Source organism: Erythrolamprus reginae, chromosome 2, assembly GCF_031021105.1.
Source record: "Erythrolamprus reginae isolate rEryReg1 chromosome 2, rEryReg1.hap1, whole genome shotgun sequence".
NCBI classification, from domain to species: domain Eukaryota; kingdom Metazoa; phylum Chordata; class Lepidosauria; order Squamata; family Dipsadidae; genus Erythrolamprus; species Erythrolamprus reginae.
Window position 1 is genome coordinate 198917727 of NC_091951.1, and position 20298 is coordinate 198938024.

Sequence of the window (20298 nt, forward strand, 5' to 3'; positions counted from 1 at the left end):
CCGTGACCGTGGGATTAAAATTCAGATGCTTAGCAACTGGTTCATATGACCTTTGATGTGTTCCAATATCATGTGATCACCTTTTGCGACCTTCCCACAAGCAATGGGAAGCCAGGTTCACTAAACAACCGGGTTACTAACTTATCAACTGCAGTGATACACTTAACAACTGTGGCGAGGAAAGACATAACCTTAGGCAAAACTCACTTGACAAATGTCTCACTTAGGAACATACATTTTGGGCTAAAGCTGTCATAAGTCGAGGACTACCTATACTTTTTTTCTGCACAGAAGAAAAAGGCATTTCATTGATGGCTTCAGCAGAAGCCCTGGATCACATTTACATCAACTTTTTATGATGTTTGCACAAGGAAGCATAAAGTTCAATTTTAACTTGTTGGTCAGTTGTCACTTCCTAGTTCTGGTTACTGCCTGAATTACAAGTAGCTGGCCACAACTTTTAGATCTCCAGTTATTCCAGTTTATTTGACGTACTGGATGTGTTTCAACAACAGTCCCATATTTCCATACGTTTCAAGTGTGCAACATAATCAATAGCTACATCATTATCATTATTAATTAGATTTGTATGCCGCCCTTCTCCGAAGACTCTTATACATTGCCCTTGTATAAAAACAAAAGAGCACGACTGAATATTGATCCATTCGGCGGTGGGTTGCTCCCAATTCTAAGAACTGGTAGCACCAGCGGCGGGAGGCTCTATCCACCCGCCCAGGATGCTTCACCCACCTGCCCAGGATGTTTCTACACATGCAGAAGTAGCAAAGAGTTTTAGAACCCACTACTGGATCCATTGCTTTCATGTTTAAGACACAAATATTTTTACACAAGGGAACAAAGAAGAAAAGTTAGAATATGGGAAGCTATTCATGTAGAAAAAATGGAGCTATGAGTGCTTGATGAGTCCGGACTTCCTATAAATTAGTAGTTACGATAGGATGCAGGGATAGAAAGATTCATCTCGCATGTACAACAAAATGGAGAGTGGACAGCTGTGAAGCTATACAAAGGATGAAGGAGTACAGCAAAGAATTAGTATGATCTTCTTTAAAAAAATTACACAATCTCCACCATAAAACAAACTGATATTTCTCTGTATTTTATTAGTTTTTAATTTTTCACTTCCAGGCAGTACACACAATAGGATAGTACATCTGTGCAAGACTGCCCTCTTTGCTCTGATTTAACAGCCTCCAATCGCTACTTCCAGGTTCTCAACAAGCTACACAGAAGGGCAATGGGAACCCATTATCTATAAAAATCTTTGCGGTAAATCTTGCTTCAGTGGCAAGGATCATTCCAAGCCAGTGAGAGACAAATGTTTATTCTCAAGGTGGGGAAGGGCAGGGTTAAAAAAACAAGAAAGACCCATCACTACATTCCTTTCTCCAAGACCCTACTGTCAGACAGAATTCTACCTTAACTCTGTAATAATGTAAAAAAATAATTAAAAAAGGACTGTTCACAGCAAGGCTATATTACTGACACAGAGATTAGGGTCAAGGAAAACTAGATTCTACAGGAGTGATGGGGAGGGTGGGCTAAGACCAGACAGTTTTAATGAAAAAAGAGCTTAAGAAAAATAATTTAAAAAGATCCAGGTTCCGTTGGCACTGAATCATGAAGGCCTCATCAGCAATCAAGAAAGCACCTGCAAAAAAAAAGAAGAAAACTGTTAATACAGATTAGATTTTGGATGTGTATGTTACATAAGTCATAGTTTTAACTATGGTTTCTTAAATAACCCAATAATTTGCTGCACACATATGAACAATAAAAATACCAGCAACAGACGAGCCGCACTATGGCTTGCCATGTGTGAGTTCACTCTGTATCTTAGCTGAGCCAAGAATAACAGCGGATGTTCCCTATATCTTTTGTTAATTCCATTTTCAGTGCCACAAGAAGTTGGCATAATCAGTTCTTGGGGCTTAGATTTATGACAATGGCTGATCGGATCAGGTATAACACGATCCCTAAAATAGATATTACATGCTGTATATTTCCCAGCAGCACAAGAAATTGTAGGATAAATATACATCTATGGGCCCCTTCTCTCCATTTCAAGGAGGCATCCAGACATGCCCTAGTCCAGTGATGGTGAATCTTTTTTTCCTCGGGTGCCGAAAGTGCGTGCATGTTCACTATCGTGCATGTGCGAGTGCCCACACCCATAATTCAATGCCTTGGGAGGATGAAAACAGCTTCTCCCACCCACAGGAGCCCCTCTGGTGGCCGGAAACGGCCTGTTTCCCAACTTCTGGTGGGCTCAGTAGGCTCGTGTTTCACCCTCCCAATGCTCCAACGGCTTCCCTGGAGCTGGGGGAGAGTAAAAACGCCCTCCTCTATCCCCCTCTGAGCCTCTCTTGAAGCCAAAAATGCCCTTCTGGAGCCTCTGTGCCAGCCGAAAATCAGCTGGCTGGCACAGATATGCACGTTGGAGCTAAGCTAAGGCAACGGCTCGCATGCCAGCAGATATGACTCAGCGTGCTACCTGTGGCACCCATGCCATAGGTTCGCCATCACTGCCCTAGACTTTCTTTGTCTAGACACAAGAATTCCTTAAGAATTGGGATGCGCACGTTCCATCTTTCCCAATCAAAAGCCCAGATTATACCCAATAATACCAAGCCAATTAACTCACCAGCTCAACGATCAGTTGTTGTGCGCAAATCCGTGGTCAGTGGGTCATGTTGGATTGTCTGATGCAACATGAGGGCAAGCAACCCAGCCCGGTTAGTCATAGCCATCCGAACATTCCGTTCCTGCTCAAACAGCTCATCCAGTTTGTACCACTGCCAGGGAATAAAGACATCCTTGATTACTATCTCCATTCTTAGATCAACCCCAGGAAAACTATTTCTTCAACAGGTCTATACGTAGAGAAGGCTCCCCTGTTCACTCCTCGACACATCCAGGTTGATCTGGAGCTGAAGATATGATGCCAGCCCATGTGAAAAATTCTGGGTTAGCGATCCAATTTATGAAGCTATTTTTAAATAAATGTTTAACAACAGGTTACATCTTTGTGTTCCTACAAGATCCTGAACGTACCACACGCACTCGCTCCAAGTCCACCTCAGCCCGGCGCAATTTCTCCCAGCAGTAGTGTCGGTTGCATTTCCGTTTGGGCACTCGGCAGAAATCTCCAGTGAGCTCAAACACATCTTTTACCATGGGGCAACCACACACCTCATCTGCCGAAACCTACCAAAAAAGGTCAAGAGACAAGATTCAGCAGGAGAAAAAAACAGTTATGTCCACCCTGACCAAATAATGCCCCATCCTATGACACCCCAAAGGCAGCAAAGGATAAGGTGCAATTCTAACAATATTGGCGATACAACATCGATCAGTTGCGTAACATATTCTGGACAGTACCATCTTCCTAATCTTGGGAATTATTACTCAACCGTGTCCCAGGTAAGGGTTCAACAGATACTGCCAGAATCTTTATGAAACCTATTTGTACAGGTACAAACCTGTATGTGTATGTGTGCATATGTGTGTGTGTGTCTTGGTGTATTCAGGCCTTTTCCCGTGTAAGATTGATAGAAACTTGGCCATGTTCTGACGAGCTCCCACTCGTCTTCTTCAGGCTAGTGCTTTAGGCTTCATGCTAGGGTGAACAAACATACTATACCCTGCCAAGACCTACATATCTATATTCGTGAAAATCTACAAAAACAAATACACCCATACACACAAGCAACACACACACACACACACACAAAATTATATTTTAAGATTTAAAAATTTATTTTTATTCTGAAATAAAATCCAGATCAGTGCTTTATACAGCAGTCAACATTTTTCCTTGTGCTGTTAGCAGAAAATCAGAGCCCACTTTACATACTTTTCTTCTGATTTCTGACCAATGGCTAACTTCCACAAAGATTTACCCTGGCTCCTTAAAAGGAATGCAACTCTGTACTTACTTTTGGGTCACGGGAATGCTCTGGGCACAGGACTTGCAAGCGTTTGCAGTATGTCTTGCTTTGTGGGTTGTAGACATCACAGAAAAGACGAGTAGCCCTGAGAGGGGAGGGGGGGACAACAATCATGCATCATTTTACACACCTCAAACACATCCCCCATTCACTTTTTCCCCTCTACGATAAAAAACCTGCAATAATTTAGTACCATTTGTACTCTTCCTATCCAGATATAAAGGCAATCTTCAATTGATGATTGGTCATTTAACAATCATCAAAAAAAAGTTATTTACAGCCCATTCTCAAATTTATGATTGCTGCATCACTCCATGATCATGTGATCACATTTTTGGCACTTCGCAACCAGCTTGCATTTACAACAGGGTTGCAGCATCTTGTAGTCACACAATTCCATTTTCCAAAGCTTTCCAGCAAAAAAAAAATACCCATTAGAGAAGCTGCATTTTGGACTTACAACCATGTGATTCCCTTAAATGACCAATCAGTTGCTTAATGTCCATCGTAAAAATGGTTTTAAAAGCAAGTCCAGTCACATAGTGACTCAACTTATTATTTATTATTATTTATTAATTGGATTTCTCTGCCGCCCCTCTCCAAGAACTTATGACCACAACTTACAACCAAAATTGCAAGGCTCAATCGTGGTCCTAAATCAAGGACTAACTGTATTGGCAGCCTGCTTCGTTGCCTTATTGCCACATCATGCTTTTTGAATTGAGGCTAAACTCTGCTGTTACTGGAATTCATTTGTCTATATGTAACAGGGTGGAGACACTTCCTACTTCTTTTATAAACCTTGCTAACTTGATTGTTGATTTATTTAGTTCACAATTTTTATAGCTGGTCCCCATCTACAGTCTCTTGAGCAGTGTATGACAGAGTAAAACTACAGATTAAGAATTAAAAAAAAATGCCTGCCATTGGTCTATCATAGTGATGGCAAACCTTTTTAGGTTCACATGTCAAAAGGGGCACTCGCTCATGTGCCCATATCAAAAGCTGTTATGATGCTATTTAGGGTTTCATAGATCCGCACTTTGAATTGGTTCCAGACACCTTCTTGTACTGGCATTAATCTACTGTGATAGGATTCTCTCTAATCATATCATGTTATAGAGCATATTCAAAGATAGTCCCAAGAGTGTGTTACAAAAATCTAACTGAGCAATGATCAAAGTAGGTATTATTGTTGTTGAAGTATCCTGATCTAGGAAGGATCACCATTGGCATACCAGCTAAGCCACACAAACACATTCCTACCTCTTGTTTCTGCTATTTAAGCTGTAGCCACAACTCCAGGAGAACCCCTAAATGACAAACAACTGCCTTCAAGAGATTGTCACCCCATCCAAAATAAAGTAGCAGAGTTGGAATTTGCAAATACCGAACAAAAAGCAACTAGGTTTTGCAATAATTCGGTGTCATTGCACAATGATGGCATCTCACCCAAACTGTCAGTTGACTTCTCCTAATGGCATCATACACGTTTTAATTAATAGGGCAGACAGCACTGTACCTCGTGGTACCCTGTATTGTAGTGCTGGCCATCTCTTTGATTTCAGACTTAAATCACTCGGACACGCAAGAGCAGAACCCCTGGAGTTTTGTTCTTGCTTGCCTGAATGCCCATGACTTGTGTTTGGAGGCAGTCCAGCAAGATTCTATGGCAGCCCAAAAGATCTAACAGTTCCAAGGTCCTAAAAAGTCCTTCGCCAAGGGCAAAGAATGTGGTTTCTATCCATCCCTTCTGAATCCTTGCTAGCAGCAATCTGAGACGGTCCATTTTGTCTAGCTGAGTCATCACCACCGTTTCAATAACCGTTTCTAAAATGGGAAGTTTGGAGAATGTTCACACAAATGAACATGAGCCTTGGGATTTTAGCAATATTTTTTTAAAACAATTGCTGTTCCCCTCAAAGTGGTTATATAACTGCGGAGACAGTTACAAACAATTTCACACTCAAATATATACACAGTTCCCGTCATAGGTCCAGCAGAAACGAGCAAACTAACGAACAAAAAAAATAAATGATGATGCAATAAGGATACACTGCACTGGCAAGAAAAGGAAATATAATTGGATGAATATGAGGGAAGGGGGGAAATTACCACCCTCATTGAACCAATAGTTATTTGAAGGGAGAAAAATATATTTCTAGAAGAGAAATACAGTGATACCTCGTCTTACAAACGCCTCGTCATACAACTTTTCAAGATACAAACCCGGGGTTGAAGATTTTTTTGCCTCTTCTTACAAACTATTTTCACCTTACAAACCCACCGCCACCGCTGGGATGCCCCACCTCCAGACTTCCGTTGCCAGCAAAGCACCCGTTTTTGCGCTACTGGGATTTCCCCGAGGCTCCTCTCCATGGGAAATCCCACCTCCGGAAGTCCGGAGGTGTGGTTTCGAGGACTTTGGTGTTTTTGCGATGCTGCAATTTCACTGATGCTCTCTTCGCCGGGAAACCCCACCTCCGGACTTCCGTTGCCAGTGAAGCGCTTGTTTTTGCGATGCTGGGATTCCCCTGCAGCATTGCAAAAACACAGAAGTCTGGAGGTGGGGTTTCCCATGGAGGGGAGCCTCAGGGGAATCTCAGCAGCGTGAAAACGGGCGCTTCAGCTGGCAAAAGGGGTGAATTTGGGCTTGCACGCATTAATCGCTTTTCCATTGATTCCTATGGGAAACATTGTTTCATCTTACAAACTTTTCACCTTAAGAACCTCATCCTGGAACCAATTAAGTTTGTAAGACAAGGTATCACTGTATAGTCATTTATCTGAAAGAAAGAGGATCCTTAAAGATAATCCTAAAAGAGAGGGGTTTGTATCTCTCCCCCCCCCCCCATCTATTCTTCCTGGTGAGGGGACGTCTTAACTTAAGACCATCTTCTTTTCAGGAAATTCAGGTAGAGAGGAAAGATACACTTAATTTCAAATGAATAGAAAGAGTCCAGTTGGGCCAGTGTTTGATAAGAATGAACTCAGATTTCTTACCCTTCAATACGTGTGGGATACATAGACCCAAAAGATGTCTGGCTCTCATACTGCAGAGGGAAGAAACAGTAAAGCACAGTTGTAAAGTCTGAATGGAAGAAAAATATCACAGTCGTCATTATGTGAGGAAACGTTAAGTCAATACTATGAATCTTACCGTAGTACCTAACATGAAAGCTCAGAAAACTTCCTATCTCACACAAAGCTTTTAAAAGGTTTCGTTAATTTCAAAAGTGGAACCCAACGATGTTTTTTCAGGAGGCAACGGGGCTTCCTTAGTTCTTTTTCTTTGAAAACGTTTCACTTCTCATCAAAGAAGCTTCTTCAGCTCTGACAGGATAGTGGAGAATGGAAGTACAGGTAAAGTTGCCATTCATTGAGGGTTCCCTGTGTTTGTGGCACTGACAATGTAATAGCAGGGGGGGGGGGATTGGAAGTGAGCAGACCTGTGGAGTGGAGTGTGATGAGCCGTCAAAGGCAATTTGGGGTGTGGAGGGAGGGAAAGTATTGAGAGAACTAATGGAGGAGCAAGTGAGAAGAATTATACAGGCTTCACTATCAGCAGCAGTTTCAGGGAGGAAGTAAGAAAGACACTAGGAAGATAGGAGGGAAATGTGAGAGGTGGGATTGCAGTATACAGGTAGTCCTCAATTTATGACCACAATGGAGCCCCCAAATTTCTGTTGCTAAGTGAGACATTTGCTAAGTTCATTTTGTCCCCTTTTGAGACCTTTCTTGCCAAAGTGGTTGAGCGAATCACTGCAGTTGTTATGTTAGTAACATGGTTGTTAAGTAAATCCGGCTGCCCCATTGACTCTGCTTCTCAGAAGTTGCAAAAGGTGACACCCCCCCCCCCCAGGACACTGCAACTGTCCCAAATATGAACTAGTTGTCTGAATTTTGATCACATGACTATGGGGAGGTTGCAACGGTTGTTAAGAGTGAAAAATGGCCGTGTCACTTTTTTCAGTGCCACTGTAACTTTGAACGTTCACTAAATAAACTGTTATAAGTCAAGGACTACCTCTACCATTCTAGGTATACAGCCCCAGCCATGGCAACAGAAGGATGGACAAACCTTCACTCCTTCTCAGCCACTACTTGGGCTTTTTTCTCAATGTATTCCCCAATCAATTTTTTTATTGTGTCTTGTTTTTATTCTTTGTATATTTTATGTTATCACTTACTGTCCAAAGTTCAGAGTTTTAAGGTAAGCAACCATATAAACATTTAAATAAATCACACCTGCCCTCAACACTACCACTTGTTTCACCATCTGAAAATGTTCCACGCATGAACATAAAGGTTAGGTGAGCTTTTCTGACATGTCAATCCCTGAAGCCTTAATTTTACAAACTTGGAGTTGGGGGGGGGAGATAATAGTAATTTATCTTCATTTAATGAATATTGCTTGAAGAAATGATAATTGGCTGGCGTCATAAAGCACATAAAGCTACAACTGAATACCTGGACTTTCTATTGTACCTTGGCATCTTGCATTCTAAAATACTGTTTATTATTCTCTGCCTTTTTCTCAAGTATTTTCCACATGTTTTTAAATGTCTTCCACCATCACACCTGACTTGTATTAAGGCTTAATAAAGAATGATTAAGATAGCTACAAACAAGTATTTCCTATAAACATGGAACGTATCTGATGCTTGCTTAAAAAATCATTAATAATATGATTTGCTGTTGCTACCCTGCTTATAACTTATCCATGGTCCTGACTGCTGTGAATTTGTGAGCTAAAAGGCAATTGGAACTGAGCATATAGCTATTTTTTGCAAATCATACTAAGTTATGGTTACCATTTAAAAATCCAACAATAACATGGTTTATTTACTGCTTCTTCTCAATATTTCACATACTAACCTAAAGCAAGGAAGACAATTTATGACTTGGATATACATAGTCCTCAGTTGATGATGACAACTGGGACCAGGATTACTCTTGCGAAATGATGTGGTCATAATGCAGTGTTAGGTAACCACATCGCTTAGTAACAGCAATCCCAGTTGTCGTCATCATCATCACAGGACTGCAGAGGTTATTAAGCAGAAAGAAGCAGAGTCCCAGGTGTGAAGGAGGGTGTGTCACATGGGAGGTATTGCAGATAGGCATTGGGGAGTACAAATAGGCAAGTGTGGTAGGAAGTGCTGGCAGTCTGGCTAAGGCAGCAGGCGAGCACTGTGGAGTACCAGACCAGCGAGGGCAACAGAGGGAACAGCGAAGGTTGTAGGCAGGCACTAGGGAGCACAAGTAAACAAGAGTTTGTTACAGAATATGATGTCCCAGGTAATCTCATATTCCATAGTGGAGTTCCTTGGAAGAAAATGTGCCAGGAGCTACTCACTACCTTCCCTATAAGCTTCTCAATTGACTTTGCGTGGAGATTATTGTTGTAGATACTCTTGATCAGTTGGAGGATGATGAAGATATTGAGGACTCAGATTCAGATAGTGTTTATGAAGTAGTGGGGGGCCCGGTAGTAGAACAGGTGGGAGGCCAGCCGCAGGATGGGGCTATGAGTTCAGGATCTAGCGAGGGAGAGACGCGCGCTGGGTTAACCCTAAATTCAGAAGGATTCAGAAACGTAGAGAGCAAAGGTCTGGAAGAAGATATTAAGGAGAGGAATGGGTTAAATGTTGTAGTGAGGTATTTGGCACCTCAGGGGGCTAGTGGAGAAGAAGGATGGAGATTCAACGTTGTTGAAAAGAAATATGGAGGGGGTTTTCGCCACGCTAAAGTAAGCCAAAGTATTTTGTATTGTATTTAGTCCAGTGTTTCCCAACCTTGGCAACTTGAAGATATCTGGACTTCAACCCCCAGAATTCCCCAGCCAGCATTGCTGGCTGGGGAATTCTGGGTGTTGAAGTCCAAATATCTTCAAGTTGCCAAGGTTGGGAAACACTGATTTAGTCAGTGTTGCTGTTTTTTATAGCTATGTAGTTAGGAAATAATCCTGTCTAAGTGAAGCAGGAAAAGGAATGTGAGGAATGCGGCTAGAAGAGAGATAACGCAGTGATTTTCAACCTTTTTTGAGTTGCGGCACATTTTTTACATATACAAATTCATGGGGCACATTGAGCAGGGTGGAGTGGGGGGGCTAAAAAAAGTTTGGACAAAAATTTTTTTCTCTCTCTCTCTCTTCCTCCCTTTCACTCTATTTCTATCCCTCTTTCTCTCTGTCTCTTCCTTCCTTCCTCTCTCTCCATCCCTTTCTTTCTCTCTTCCTTCCTTCCTCTCTTTTTTGCTCTTTCTATCTCTCCCTCCTTCCCTGCCTGTCTTTCTCTCTCTCTCTTTCTCTCTCTTTCTCTTTCTCTCTTGCTTTCTCTCTCTCTCTTGCTTTCTCTCTCTCTTTCTCTCTCTTGCTGAGCTTCGTGGCACACCTGACCATGTCTCGCAGCACACTAGTGTGCCGCGGCACACTGGTTGAAAAACACTGAGATAACGGACCGATTGATGTCTGGAATGTGTTGAAGTACAAGAGAGCAGAGAAATAAACGGAATTGCTTTATTCATGAAATGATGCATTTAATGAGTTATTTATAATTGCTAAACTTCTAACAGAAACCAGAACAATTATGGGGATGTTAAAATGGTTGCAATTTTGCAGTCTAACTTTGCAGTTGTAAATCCCCCTCGTTCAGCACTGTTGTAATGTCGCTAAATGAATGGTTGTAACTCGAGAACCACCTGTGCAATGCTCAAACCCTTCAAAAAGCAATTCAATAGCACCCTGAAGGAGCACTGGGGAAACGACCTACCTTGGCATAACATCTTTCCATGTGGCGAAGGGCAACTTTCGGGTTGATGGGATGGCCACAGGAGACACAGAATATCTGCAAATCTGTGTCATCACTGTCTCCTTCACTGGTCTAAGAGAGAAGCAGAGGTCAAAACAACAAACTGACTTTTAAAGAAAACAGCACCTAACTTAATATATGTGCAGAACTTTTAATCCAATCAGGCAAGCAAAGGAGAACCAAGAATCTGGCAAAAACCCAATTGCATAAAATTATGCTTTGGTAGTCATGTGGTTTGGCTTCTAGCACAGCTTGTTGGAAAAATCACATGTCATGGGACACAGTCAGAAAACCGAGCCTCAAAGAGGAGCCACTAGTGATGAATATGCTGGGCTAGAAATCAGGAGACTGCAAGTTCTAGGCCTTTCTCAGGCCTGAAAGGAAAGCTTGAGTGACTGACCGACTCTTTCTCTCTCAGCTAAATTTACCTCACAGGATTGTTATGAGGAAAACGGCAGGCAGAAGTATTAGGTACCCTGTCTTCAATTATTTATTTTTTTAAAGGTGGGGAAAATATAGCATCACACAACACTAAATTGAACAAAGTACGCTATCATGAAGTCCTGTGTGCAGATCTAGCCATTTTTCCAGCCAAGCTTGCCGAGCCAGGTTATTACGGTCATATGGGTGGGGTGTCTGTGTATTCATGCGCCTTCAAGTCAGTGCTAGTCCCTGAACAGGTCATCCTTGGATTATGGCCCTAATTGGAATAGGAATTTCCACTGGTAAGCAAAGTGGACGTTACACACAATATATATATAGGAATGTGAGGAATGCGGCTAGAAGAGAGATAACGGACCGATTGATGTCTGGAATGTGTTGAAGTACAAGAGAGCAGAGAAACGGAATTGCTTTATTCATGAAATGATGCATTTAATGAGTTATTTGTAATTGCTAAACTTCTAATATATATATATATTTATTTATCTATTTATCTATTTATCTATCTATCTATCTATCTATCTATCTATCTATCTATCTATCTATTTATTTATTGGATTTGTATGCCGTCCCTCTCCGTGGACTTGGGGCGGCTAACAACAGTGATAAAAAACAGCATGTAACAATCCAATACTAAAACAACTAAAAAATTCTTATTATAAAACCAAACATACATACAAACATACCATGCATAAATTGTAGAGGCCTAGGGGGAAAGAATATCTCAGTTCCCCCATGCCTGACGGCAGAGGTGGGTTTTAAGGAGCTTAAGAAAGGCAAGGAGGGTTGGGGCTATTCTGATCTCTGGGGGCAGTTGGTTCCAGAGGGCTGGGGCCGCCATAGAGAAGGCTCTTCCCCTGGGTCCCGCCAAATGACACTGTTTAGTTGAAGGGACTCGGAGAAGACCCACTCTGTGGGACCTAACTTGTCGCTGGGATTCGTGCGGCAGAAGGCGGTCCCGGAGATAATCTGGTCCAGTGCCATGAAGGGCTTTATAGGTCATAGACAACACTTTGAATTGTGACTGGAAACTGATCAGCAACCAATGCAGACTGCGGAGTGTTGGTGTGACATGGGCATATTTAGGGAAGCCCATGATTGCTCTCGCAGCTGTATTCTGCATGATCTGAAGTCACATGATTTAATGATAGTAGTCGAAAAGATCGCAGTTGTTAGGCCAAGACTGTAGTTATTAGGCGTGGACCTCCCATTCCTCCTGCCCTGTGCAACTGCTTCTGCCATAAGTATCACCACCCACCTATCTCCGACCCCCCTGACCCAGCTCTCTTGGGTGGAAACAGAGTAGCCTGCATTTTGGGGCCCTTGCATTCCATCTAACCTTGCCATGACCGCCACTACCTAATCCTGACCTTCCTCTCTTCCTCCCACTGCTGGCCCAGGATCCAGGTACTGGGCAAGGACACAGTCAGTGAGTGTCGCAAGGTGGTGAAGCCTTCTCTGCCGAACGGCGCTTGCCAGGCAGTATTGCAAGAGGAGAAGCCCGGTCATCTGCCACTACAGCAAGGAGCAACAGCCCACAAACTGGAGTGAGCGCAGCAAGGTAGGATAGCAAGAGTTAATGCGCTGCCTAGGTGGCATCTGTGCAGGAGGTGCTGTTCAGGCTGGTAGCAGAACTGGGGGAAGCGGAAGGATGTGGAAAAGTGTAATGCATACTCTGCAGCTCACGTTGGCAGCTCTCCTGAAGATAAGATCTGGAGAGACAGAGGCAAGCCCAGCATCAACAGACCCTCTCTGCCAGACTCCCTCTTGCAAAGCATCCTCGTAAAAAGGCCCAGCCGTTTCCAACAAGCAGAAGCCCACAGACCAGTTTACCAGAGCTTTTCCAATGCAAGGTGTGATTTTTGCTTCTGGAAAATCCTTGTCCATTTCTTCCAGGTCTGCTGCCACCCCGAGTGACTCCCCCATAGCCATCTTCACTTGGGGAAACCACAGTTGCCTTTCCCAAGCAACAAAGCGCACTAGACCTTGACTCCTCTGCACTCTCCACTGTCACACCTCATAGTGGCAGTGGAAGAAAGGGTTTCTTCTTCTGCACTACTGCCCTTGTCTGCCAGCCCTGGTGGGTTCCCTTCAGCAGATGAATCTCCACTGCCCTTGTTGTGCACATACTGGGTCTGCACAAGGTGCCCTCAATGTAATTTGGGAATGCACACAAGTTACTGGTGTTTAGAAATATTTGCAAATGTATATCTATTTATGATTGATTGATTGATTGATTGATTGATTGATTGATTGATTGATTGATTGATTCATTCATTCATTCATTCATTCATTCATTCATTCATTCATTCATACACATTTCCATTTCTACCTTCGACCTATCTCAATCAATGACTCTGGATAATTTATAACAGAGGTCTCCAAAATTGGCAACTTTAAGACTTGTGGACTTCAACTCCCAGAATTCTCTAGCCAGCTATGCTGGGAGTTGAAGTCCACAAGTCTTAAAGTTGCTTAGTTTGGGGACCCCACTTTACAATCTAAGCTGTATAGATGAAAAACAGGTATATAGAGTTAAGATGCCAAAAAGCTCTAGCTATACCTATCCAAGCTCCCCTATCTGTTCTAAGATGTTGTCCAACAATTCTGTCTCCTCCTCCTCCACATTTTCCAGGTACCTCTTCATCTTCCTTGATAGCCTGCTGCTTAGCCCGGACAATAAGAGCTTCCAATTCATGGAATTTGCGTTCCATTTCTTGCAACTTAAGCCGGGCCTGCTGCTGCTCCCGCCTTATCCGCTCCAGCAGCTTCTTGCCATGCTCTTCCGCCACGCATGGGCTTTGTTGCCACTGCTGTATGCGTTGTGGGAGGATCTCATAGATGCGGCTGAGGAAGGAAGGAAGGAAGGAAGGAAGGAAGGAAGGAAGGAAGGAAGGAAGGAAGGAAGGAAGGAAGGAAGGAAGGAAGGAAGGAAGGAAGGGAGATAGGTCAATATGAAAGATTATCACCAGTCACTATGAAAGAGCAAGGATGAAATGCAACATAACATTATCCTATCCAATTCATATGCCTCAAGGGTTATCATAATCTTGGAAAGAACAATTTAAGACACCAGCCACCAACTACAGTGGTACCTCAAGATACGAACCCCTCGTCTTACGAACAACTCAAGATACGAACCCGGGGTTCAGAAAAAATTTGCCTCTTCTTTTTTCGTGTTACGAACGCCAAACCCGGGTTCGGCGTTCAGGAGGCTGCTGGGAAGCCCCCTGGCTGTTTTAAAAGGTGACAGCCGGGCGGCGGGGCTTCCCAGCAGCCTCCGAACGCCGAACGCGGAAGTTCGGGTTTGGCGTTCGGCTTCGGGAGGCTGCTGGAAAGCTGCCCAGCTGTTTTAAAAGGTGACAGCCGGGCTGGGGGGCTTCCCAGCAACCTCCCGAACCCCGAACTTTTGCCGAACCTCCGGGTTCGGGGTTTGGGAGGTTGCTGGGAAGCCCCCCAGCCCGGCTGTCACCTTTTAAAACAGCCGGGCGGCTTCCCAGCAGCCTCCGAACGCCGAACGCGGAAGTTCGGGTTTGGCATTTGGCGTTCAGGAGGTCGCTGAGAAGCCCCCAACCTGTTTTAAAAGGTGACAGCCGGGCGGCAGCATTTTTTTGCGGGGGGGGTTTTTTGGTTGCACGGATTAATTGACTTTACACTGTTTCCTATGGGAAACAATGTTTCGTCTTACGAACCTTTCGTCTTACGAACCTCCCCCTGGAACCAATTAGGTTCGTAAGACGAGGTATGACTGTATGTAAGGCAGAACTATTTAAGACAATGGACTGGTTCAACAGACAGAGGTTTTTTCCCAAACCAGTAGGGCCCTGGTTTGGTATGCTGCTCGTATTCCCCAGATGGGGCTTCGTGGGTTTGTGTGGCCCGGTTTTTGGCATGCCACAGACTGGGGGTTGAGGATCCCTGATTTAAGGTATAATAGAACAGCAAATGTCTCAGATGCTTTTAAAGAAAGCAAGTCATGGATGTATTTTATAAGGAAAAGGTGCTTAAAAAGTCTCTATGCACTATAAAAATACTTCCCCACTGTCCAAGTCTAAGGCAGAGACAACCCATGAGAACAAGAAAAAAACCATAACAGGTGTTCTATTATGTATTATACCGCTCATTTCCAAAACTATCCCTTTTAGTTTCATCATAATTCTACCTTTCCATACAGCTGGAGTTGGGGGGGGGGATGCTTTTATATTTCACTATCTATCTTACTCTTTCATCTCACTCCACTTCCATAGGCAAAGTGCCCCTCCCCTAATCCATGCTGGAAGGTCCTGTGGAGAAATGGAGTCAAGGAGACATAGTTCTTACTTGGCTGCCAACTTCATTCCGCATTCTTCGGAGCAGTACTTGGAGGTAGCCCGGGCAGCTTGGATGCAGCCGGGGCCCAGACATTGATGTAAAGAAGAAGGATCTTTAGCATCCACCCGTTCGGCGTGTTTGGACCTGTCCCGGTGTTTCTGCTTCTGCTTGTGTCGCTTATATTTCTCCTCCTTCTGCAGAGCAAGAGGCACAAAGAAGGTTCATATTTGGAGAGATCTCCAAAGGGAAATCAAACCACTTTCAGCTCCGTTCTTTCCCCCAGTGAAAAGATTCTTAATGTGAAGGCCATATTTCTCAACATCAAGACTCATATTTCTTGGACACGCTTTGGGTGGTTGCTGTTGTTGTTTATGCCCTTGTTTTATTTTGTGCATTCAACAGATGGTTGATTGGAACTGGAAACCACGGCCAGGCTCAAAGTTTTTCAATCTTAACAACTTGAAAAGGTGTAAGGTTTCAGTTCCCAGAATTCCCCAACTAGCGTGGATTGTGATTGCTGGAAATTTGGGGAACCGAAGTTCACGTATCTTAAAAGTGGAGGAGATTGAGAAACACCGGCTAGATTGGGTGGATCCTGACCTGATCTAAACAAGAAACACTTTTTCAGACTCAGTATATGTAGCAATTTAAGTCCTGGACTTGGGAAGCCCAGATTCTCCATCTTTTTCTTACAAAAAAAAAAAAAGGCTACAAGCCACCATCTATTCATTTTAGCATCCTGCATTTGACCAATAGTAAAGGTAAAAGTTTGTTCTATCCATTTGTTTCTGACACTAGGGGCAGTGTCCATTTCTGTTTCTTAGCCAAAGGAGCCAGCATTGTCCAAAGAAGCTTCCATGGTTATGTGGCCAGCAGGACTTTACTCCTATTTATTTACTCGCATTTGCCGGCTTTTGAACTGCTGGGTGGACAATGCTTGTATTTTTATCTTCAATTAAAGGCAGGAGGGGGAGGGAGGAAACGTATTCATGCAAGATTCTGCTTCTCCTTCAGAAAGCAGATGGTATCTTTCCCTACTTCTTTCAGTCTGAAGTAGTTTAGGCTAAGAGATGGTGACTCAGACAAAGTCATCCAAAGATTTTAGGCAAGGATTTGATCCTGGGTCTCCCCCACACCAAATCCAACACTCTTTTTGTCATGACAACAGTGTAGTGGCCTAATCCACAAATCATGCCAGTAACATATAAATATATATATATATATATATATTTTCCCCAATCAAGAAGCATCTCAAAATCCTTGTTTTCTCCTTTGGCTATATTTTCTTTTCTTTCCCCGAAGGGGGGGGGGGGAATTGACTCACTGTGGTTCATCCCAAGGAGTCCTCCCAAGTATATATATATCATTTGATCAAGTCTGGCTTGCCATCCATTCAACTGTGCCTTTCATGTGATTATTTTATAACTTCATTATGATGCAATAAATCTCAGAACACACATATATCAAGATGAGAGGGACTGACACCTATCCTTGCATGCAAGTAAATGTCTAGCTGTTCTCGTGACAAAAGACCAAGTAACAGATGATTTTTAAAAAGAGCCGTCTCTGTCCCAAAGATTCCACAGAGCTCTTACTGAAGAATGAAAATAAAATTGACCTCAGTGGGCCTGTCATCCCAAATGATCCGTGTCTTTGTAGCATAGTTCTGTTAGGCTACAGTTACATCACTCCAGTGGGGTGCTTCTCAACCTCAACAACTTAAAAATGAGTGGGCTAACTTCCATCTGGGGAGTTCTGAGAAATCCACACATCTTTAAAAGTTGTCACGGTTGAGAAACACTGGTCTAGAGCAGAGCCCCCCACACACACACACTTTATGAACACCAGGGACTGGTTTCTTTGCAGAGGTTTTTCCATGGACTGGAAGGACCATTATTTCACGTGCTGCCTCTATCTCACAGACGGGACTTTGTTTATTCGGCCCAGTTTCTAGCATGCTGCAGCTCAATGCTGATCCATAGAACAGGGGTTGGAGACCTCTGGTCTAGAGGATAGCTCAGCATCAAGATGCATACTTGTTAGGCCCCTTCCCTTTCACCGTTGTTCTATTTTGCATATCCAGCACATGGCTGATTGCAACTAGTAACCAAGGAAGTTTGAGATCCAGTGTGATACAGCAGTTAAGGTGCTAGGGCAGGACTGAAGAGACTTAGACAGAAGTCCAACTCACCCTAACATGAACACTCACTGGTTGACTTTGGGTCAGTCATTCAGCTCAGTTATAACCCATAAGATTATTCGTGCAGCAGGGAAAATGGGAGGAAGAATATGCCTGCTATATTGAGCTGCTGGATGAAAGGCAAGATACTGTTGGGGCCTGGATGGGTGTCAACAAACTCAAACTCAACCCAGACAAGACGGAGTGGCTGTGGGTCTTGCCTCCCAAGGACAATTCCATCTGTCCGTCCATTACCCTGGGGGGGGGGGAACTACTGACCCCCTCAGAGAGGGTTCGCAACTTGGGTGTCCTCCTCGATCCACAGCTGACATTGGAACATCATCTTTCGGCTGTGGCGAGGAGGGTGTTTGCCCAGGTTCGCCTGGTGCACCAGTTGCGGCCCTATTTGGACAGGGAATCATTGCTCACAGTCGCTCATGCCCTCATCACCTCGAGGTTTGATTACTGCAACGCTCTCTACATGGGGCTACCTTTGAAAAGTGTTTGGAAACTTTAGATCGTGCAGAACGCAGCCGCCAGAGCCGTCGTGGGGCTTCCAAGATTCGCCCACGTTTCTTCAACACTCCATGGCTTGCATTGGCTGCCGATCAGTTTCCTGTCACAATTCAAAGTGTTGGTCATGACCTTTAAAGCCCTACATGGCATGGGACCAGATTACCTTCGGAACCGCCTGCTACCGCACAAATCCCAGCGACCGATAAGGTCCCACAGAGTTGGCCTTCTCCAGATCCCGTCGACTAAACAATGTCGTTTGGCGGTCCCCAGGGGAAGAGCCTTCTCTGTGGCAGCCCTGGCCCTCTGGAACCAACTCCCCCCGGAGATTAGAACTGCCCCCACCCTCCCTGTCTTTCGTAAACTACTCAAGACTCATTTATGCCACCAGGCATGGGGGAGTTAAGATATTCCTTCCCCCTAGGCCATTACAAGTTATGCATGGTATGTCTGTGTGTATGTTTGGTTTTAGTATAAGGGTTTTTAGTTGTTTTATTAATTGCATTTCTACATGCTGTTTTTTATCATTGTTGTTAGCCGCCCCGAGTCTGCGGAGAGGGGCGGCATACAAATCCAATCAATCAATCAATCAAATAATAATAATAATAATAATAATAATAATAATAATAATAATAATAATAATAATAATAATAATAATAATAATAAAACTAGGAAGTTTCTGATGTCTTGGACTTGGATATTTTAAATATCCAAGGATATTTAAAGGAAAAAAAATATCCAAGGATATTAAAAGAAGAAAATGAAAAATGGGTCCCTCACAAACCATAAAGAAAGACGGACTTCTAAGCGGATTGTGGAAGGGATTACAGCTTTAGAATGTGATCATCTTCCCGTTAAAAATCCCACTTCCCATCTTGTCCGCTAGCCGTGTTTGGGTTCCTACCTTCTTCTCCGACTTCTTTTCCCTGCGCTTGACGTGCTTCACTTTTACTGCACGTTTCCGCAACACAGGATCAAGGAAGGGCACGTCGTCTGTGTCACTGAGCCATGGCTAAAAGGAGGAATAAGACAAAAAAAAAAGTGGAGGGGGGGAGAGAAGATTAACATTTCCAGAACAAGACTTTTAAGAAAAAGTCAAACAGCAGTCAGCTTTGCTTCCATTTCTTCTTTCAGGAAATACATCCTGTAATTCTATTGCCCTGGGCAGCAACTTATTGTGTAATAGAACCACTTTGAGAGAGAGAAAAAGACACCAGGGTAATACATTTTGGGATTATTTAAAAAGAACAATGAAAAAGGAAAATAGAAATGTATTTAATACATGAAACTGCATGCTCCAGCTCCATTAATGGCCAAGTTCTCACGAATGCTGACAATCCAAGATTTTCTTTTCTTCTCGAAGATTGGAATTTAGAAAGGGAAACACACCAGGCCCAGGTACCAATGCTGATGTTTAAACTATTAGTTAAGCATACAACAACATCTCAAGTTGAGTAGAAATTCAGTAACCTTCTCTACCAGAAGTAGCCATAAAACCCTATGTTTCATGGGAACTATAAGAGTGTAACATCTACCTTGCACTCACTCTGTGAGTCACTCTATTGACACACATTGTTTCCAACGTCCTAGGACCTTTCTAACACATTTGAGTTAAAATTCTTTACTTCCCTTTTTATATGCACGCAAACATGTAACCAATATTATTGGTCCGCGCAATGACACGCTTGTTCATCCTACTTTTCCGAAAAGGTATAAGAATGCAACTAAAAGTGTTAATGGTTGTTCAGATTTTCTTGTCTTGTTTCTGAACCTTGCATGCAATAAACCTGACTTACTCAATCTCCTTATGGTCTCCATTCCCTTGACTGGTAACTGGTTTTTGCTGCAACACCCAGATGGCATGGCCAACAGACATGGAAAGTATATACCTTTCCAGTTAGGTGCTTTGTAGTTATACAGATAGCCCTTGCTTAATAACCCTGATTGGGAAAAGCAGCTCTCCCACTAAGTAAAACAGTCACTAATTGGGAAAGCATGTGACTGTGACTTACAACTGGAAAGAAACAAGACTACTGAGTTCCACACCCTCCGTTTTTGTGACTCCTAACCA

At 43.3% G+C, this 20298-nt stretch overlaps 1 protein-coding gene across 2 annotated transcripts in view; it reads right to left on the reverse strand.

Annotated features, from left to right (window-relative positions):
- Positions 1-1104: 1104 nt before the first annotated feature.
- CXXC1 (CXXC finger protein 1) overlaps positions 1105-20298 on the reverse strand; it is a 33556-nt gene continuing 14362 nt past the window's right edge. For both annotated transcript variants that reach the window (XM_070741116.1, XM_070741117.1), the window contains 9 exons: positions 19132-19239; positions 15545-15729; positions 13864-14071; positions 10745-10855; positions 6975-7024; positions 3960-4056; positions 3076-3228; positions 2666-2816; positions 1105-1672 (listed from right to left, as the gene is read on the reverse strand). In XM_070741116.1, the coding sequence (XP_070597217.1) occupies positions 2670-2816; positions 3076-3228; positions 3960-4056; positions 6975-7024; positions 10745-10855; positions 13864-14071; positions 15545-15729; positions 19132-19239 (1059 nt within the window). In that variant the 3' untranslated portion in view covers positions 1105-1672; positions 2666-2669. The remainder of the gene's footprint in view (positions 1673-2665; positions 2817-3075; positions 3229-3959; positions 4057-6974; positions 7025-10744; positions 10856-13863; positions 14072-15544; positions 15730-19131; positions 19240-20298) is intronic.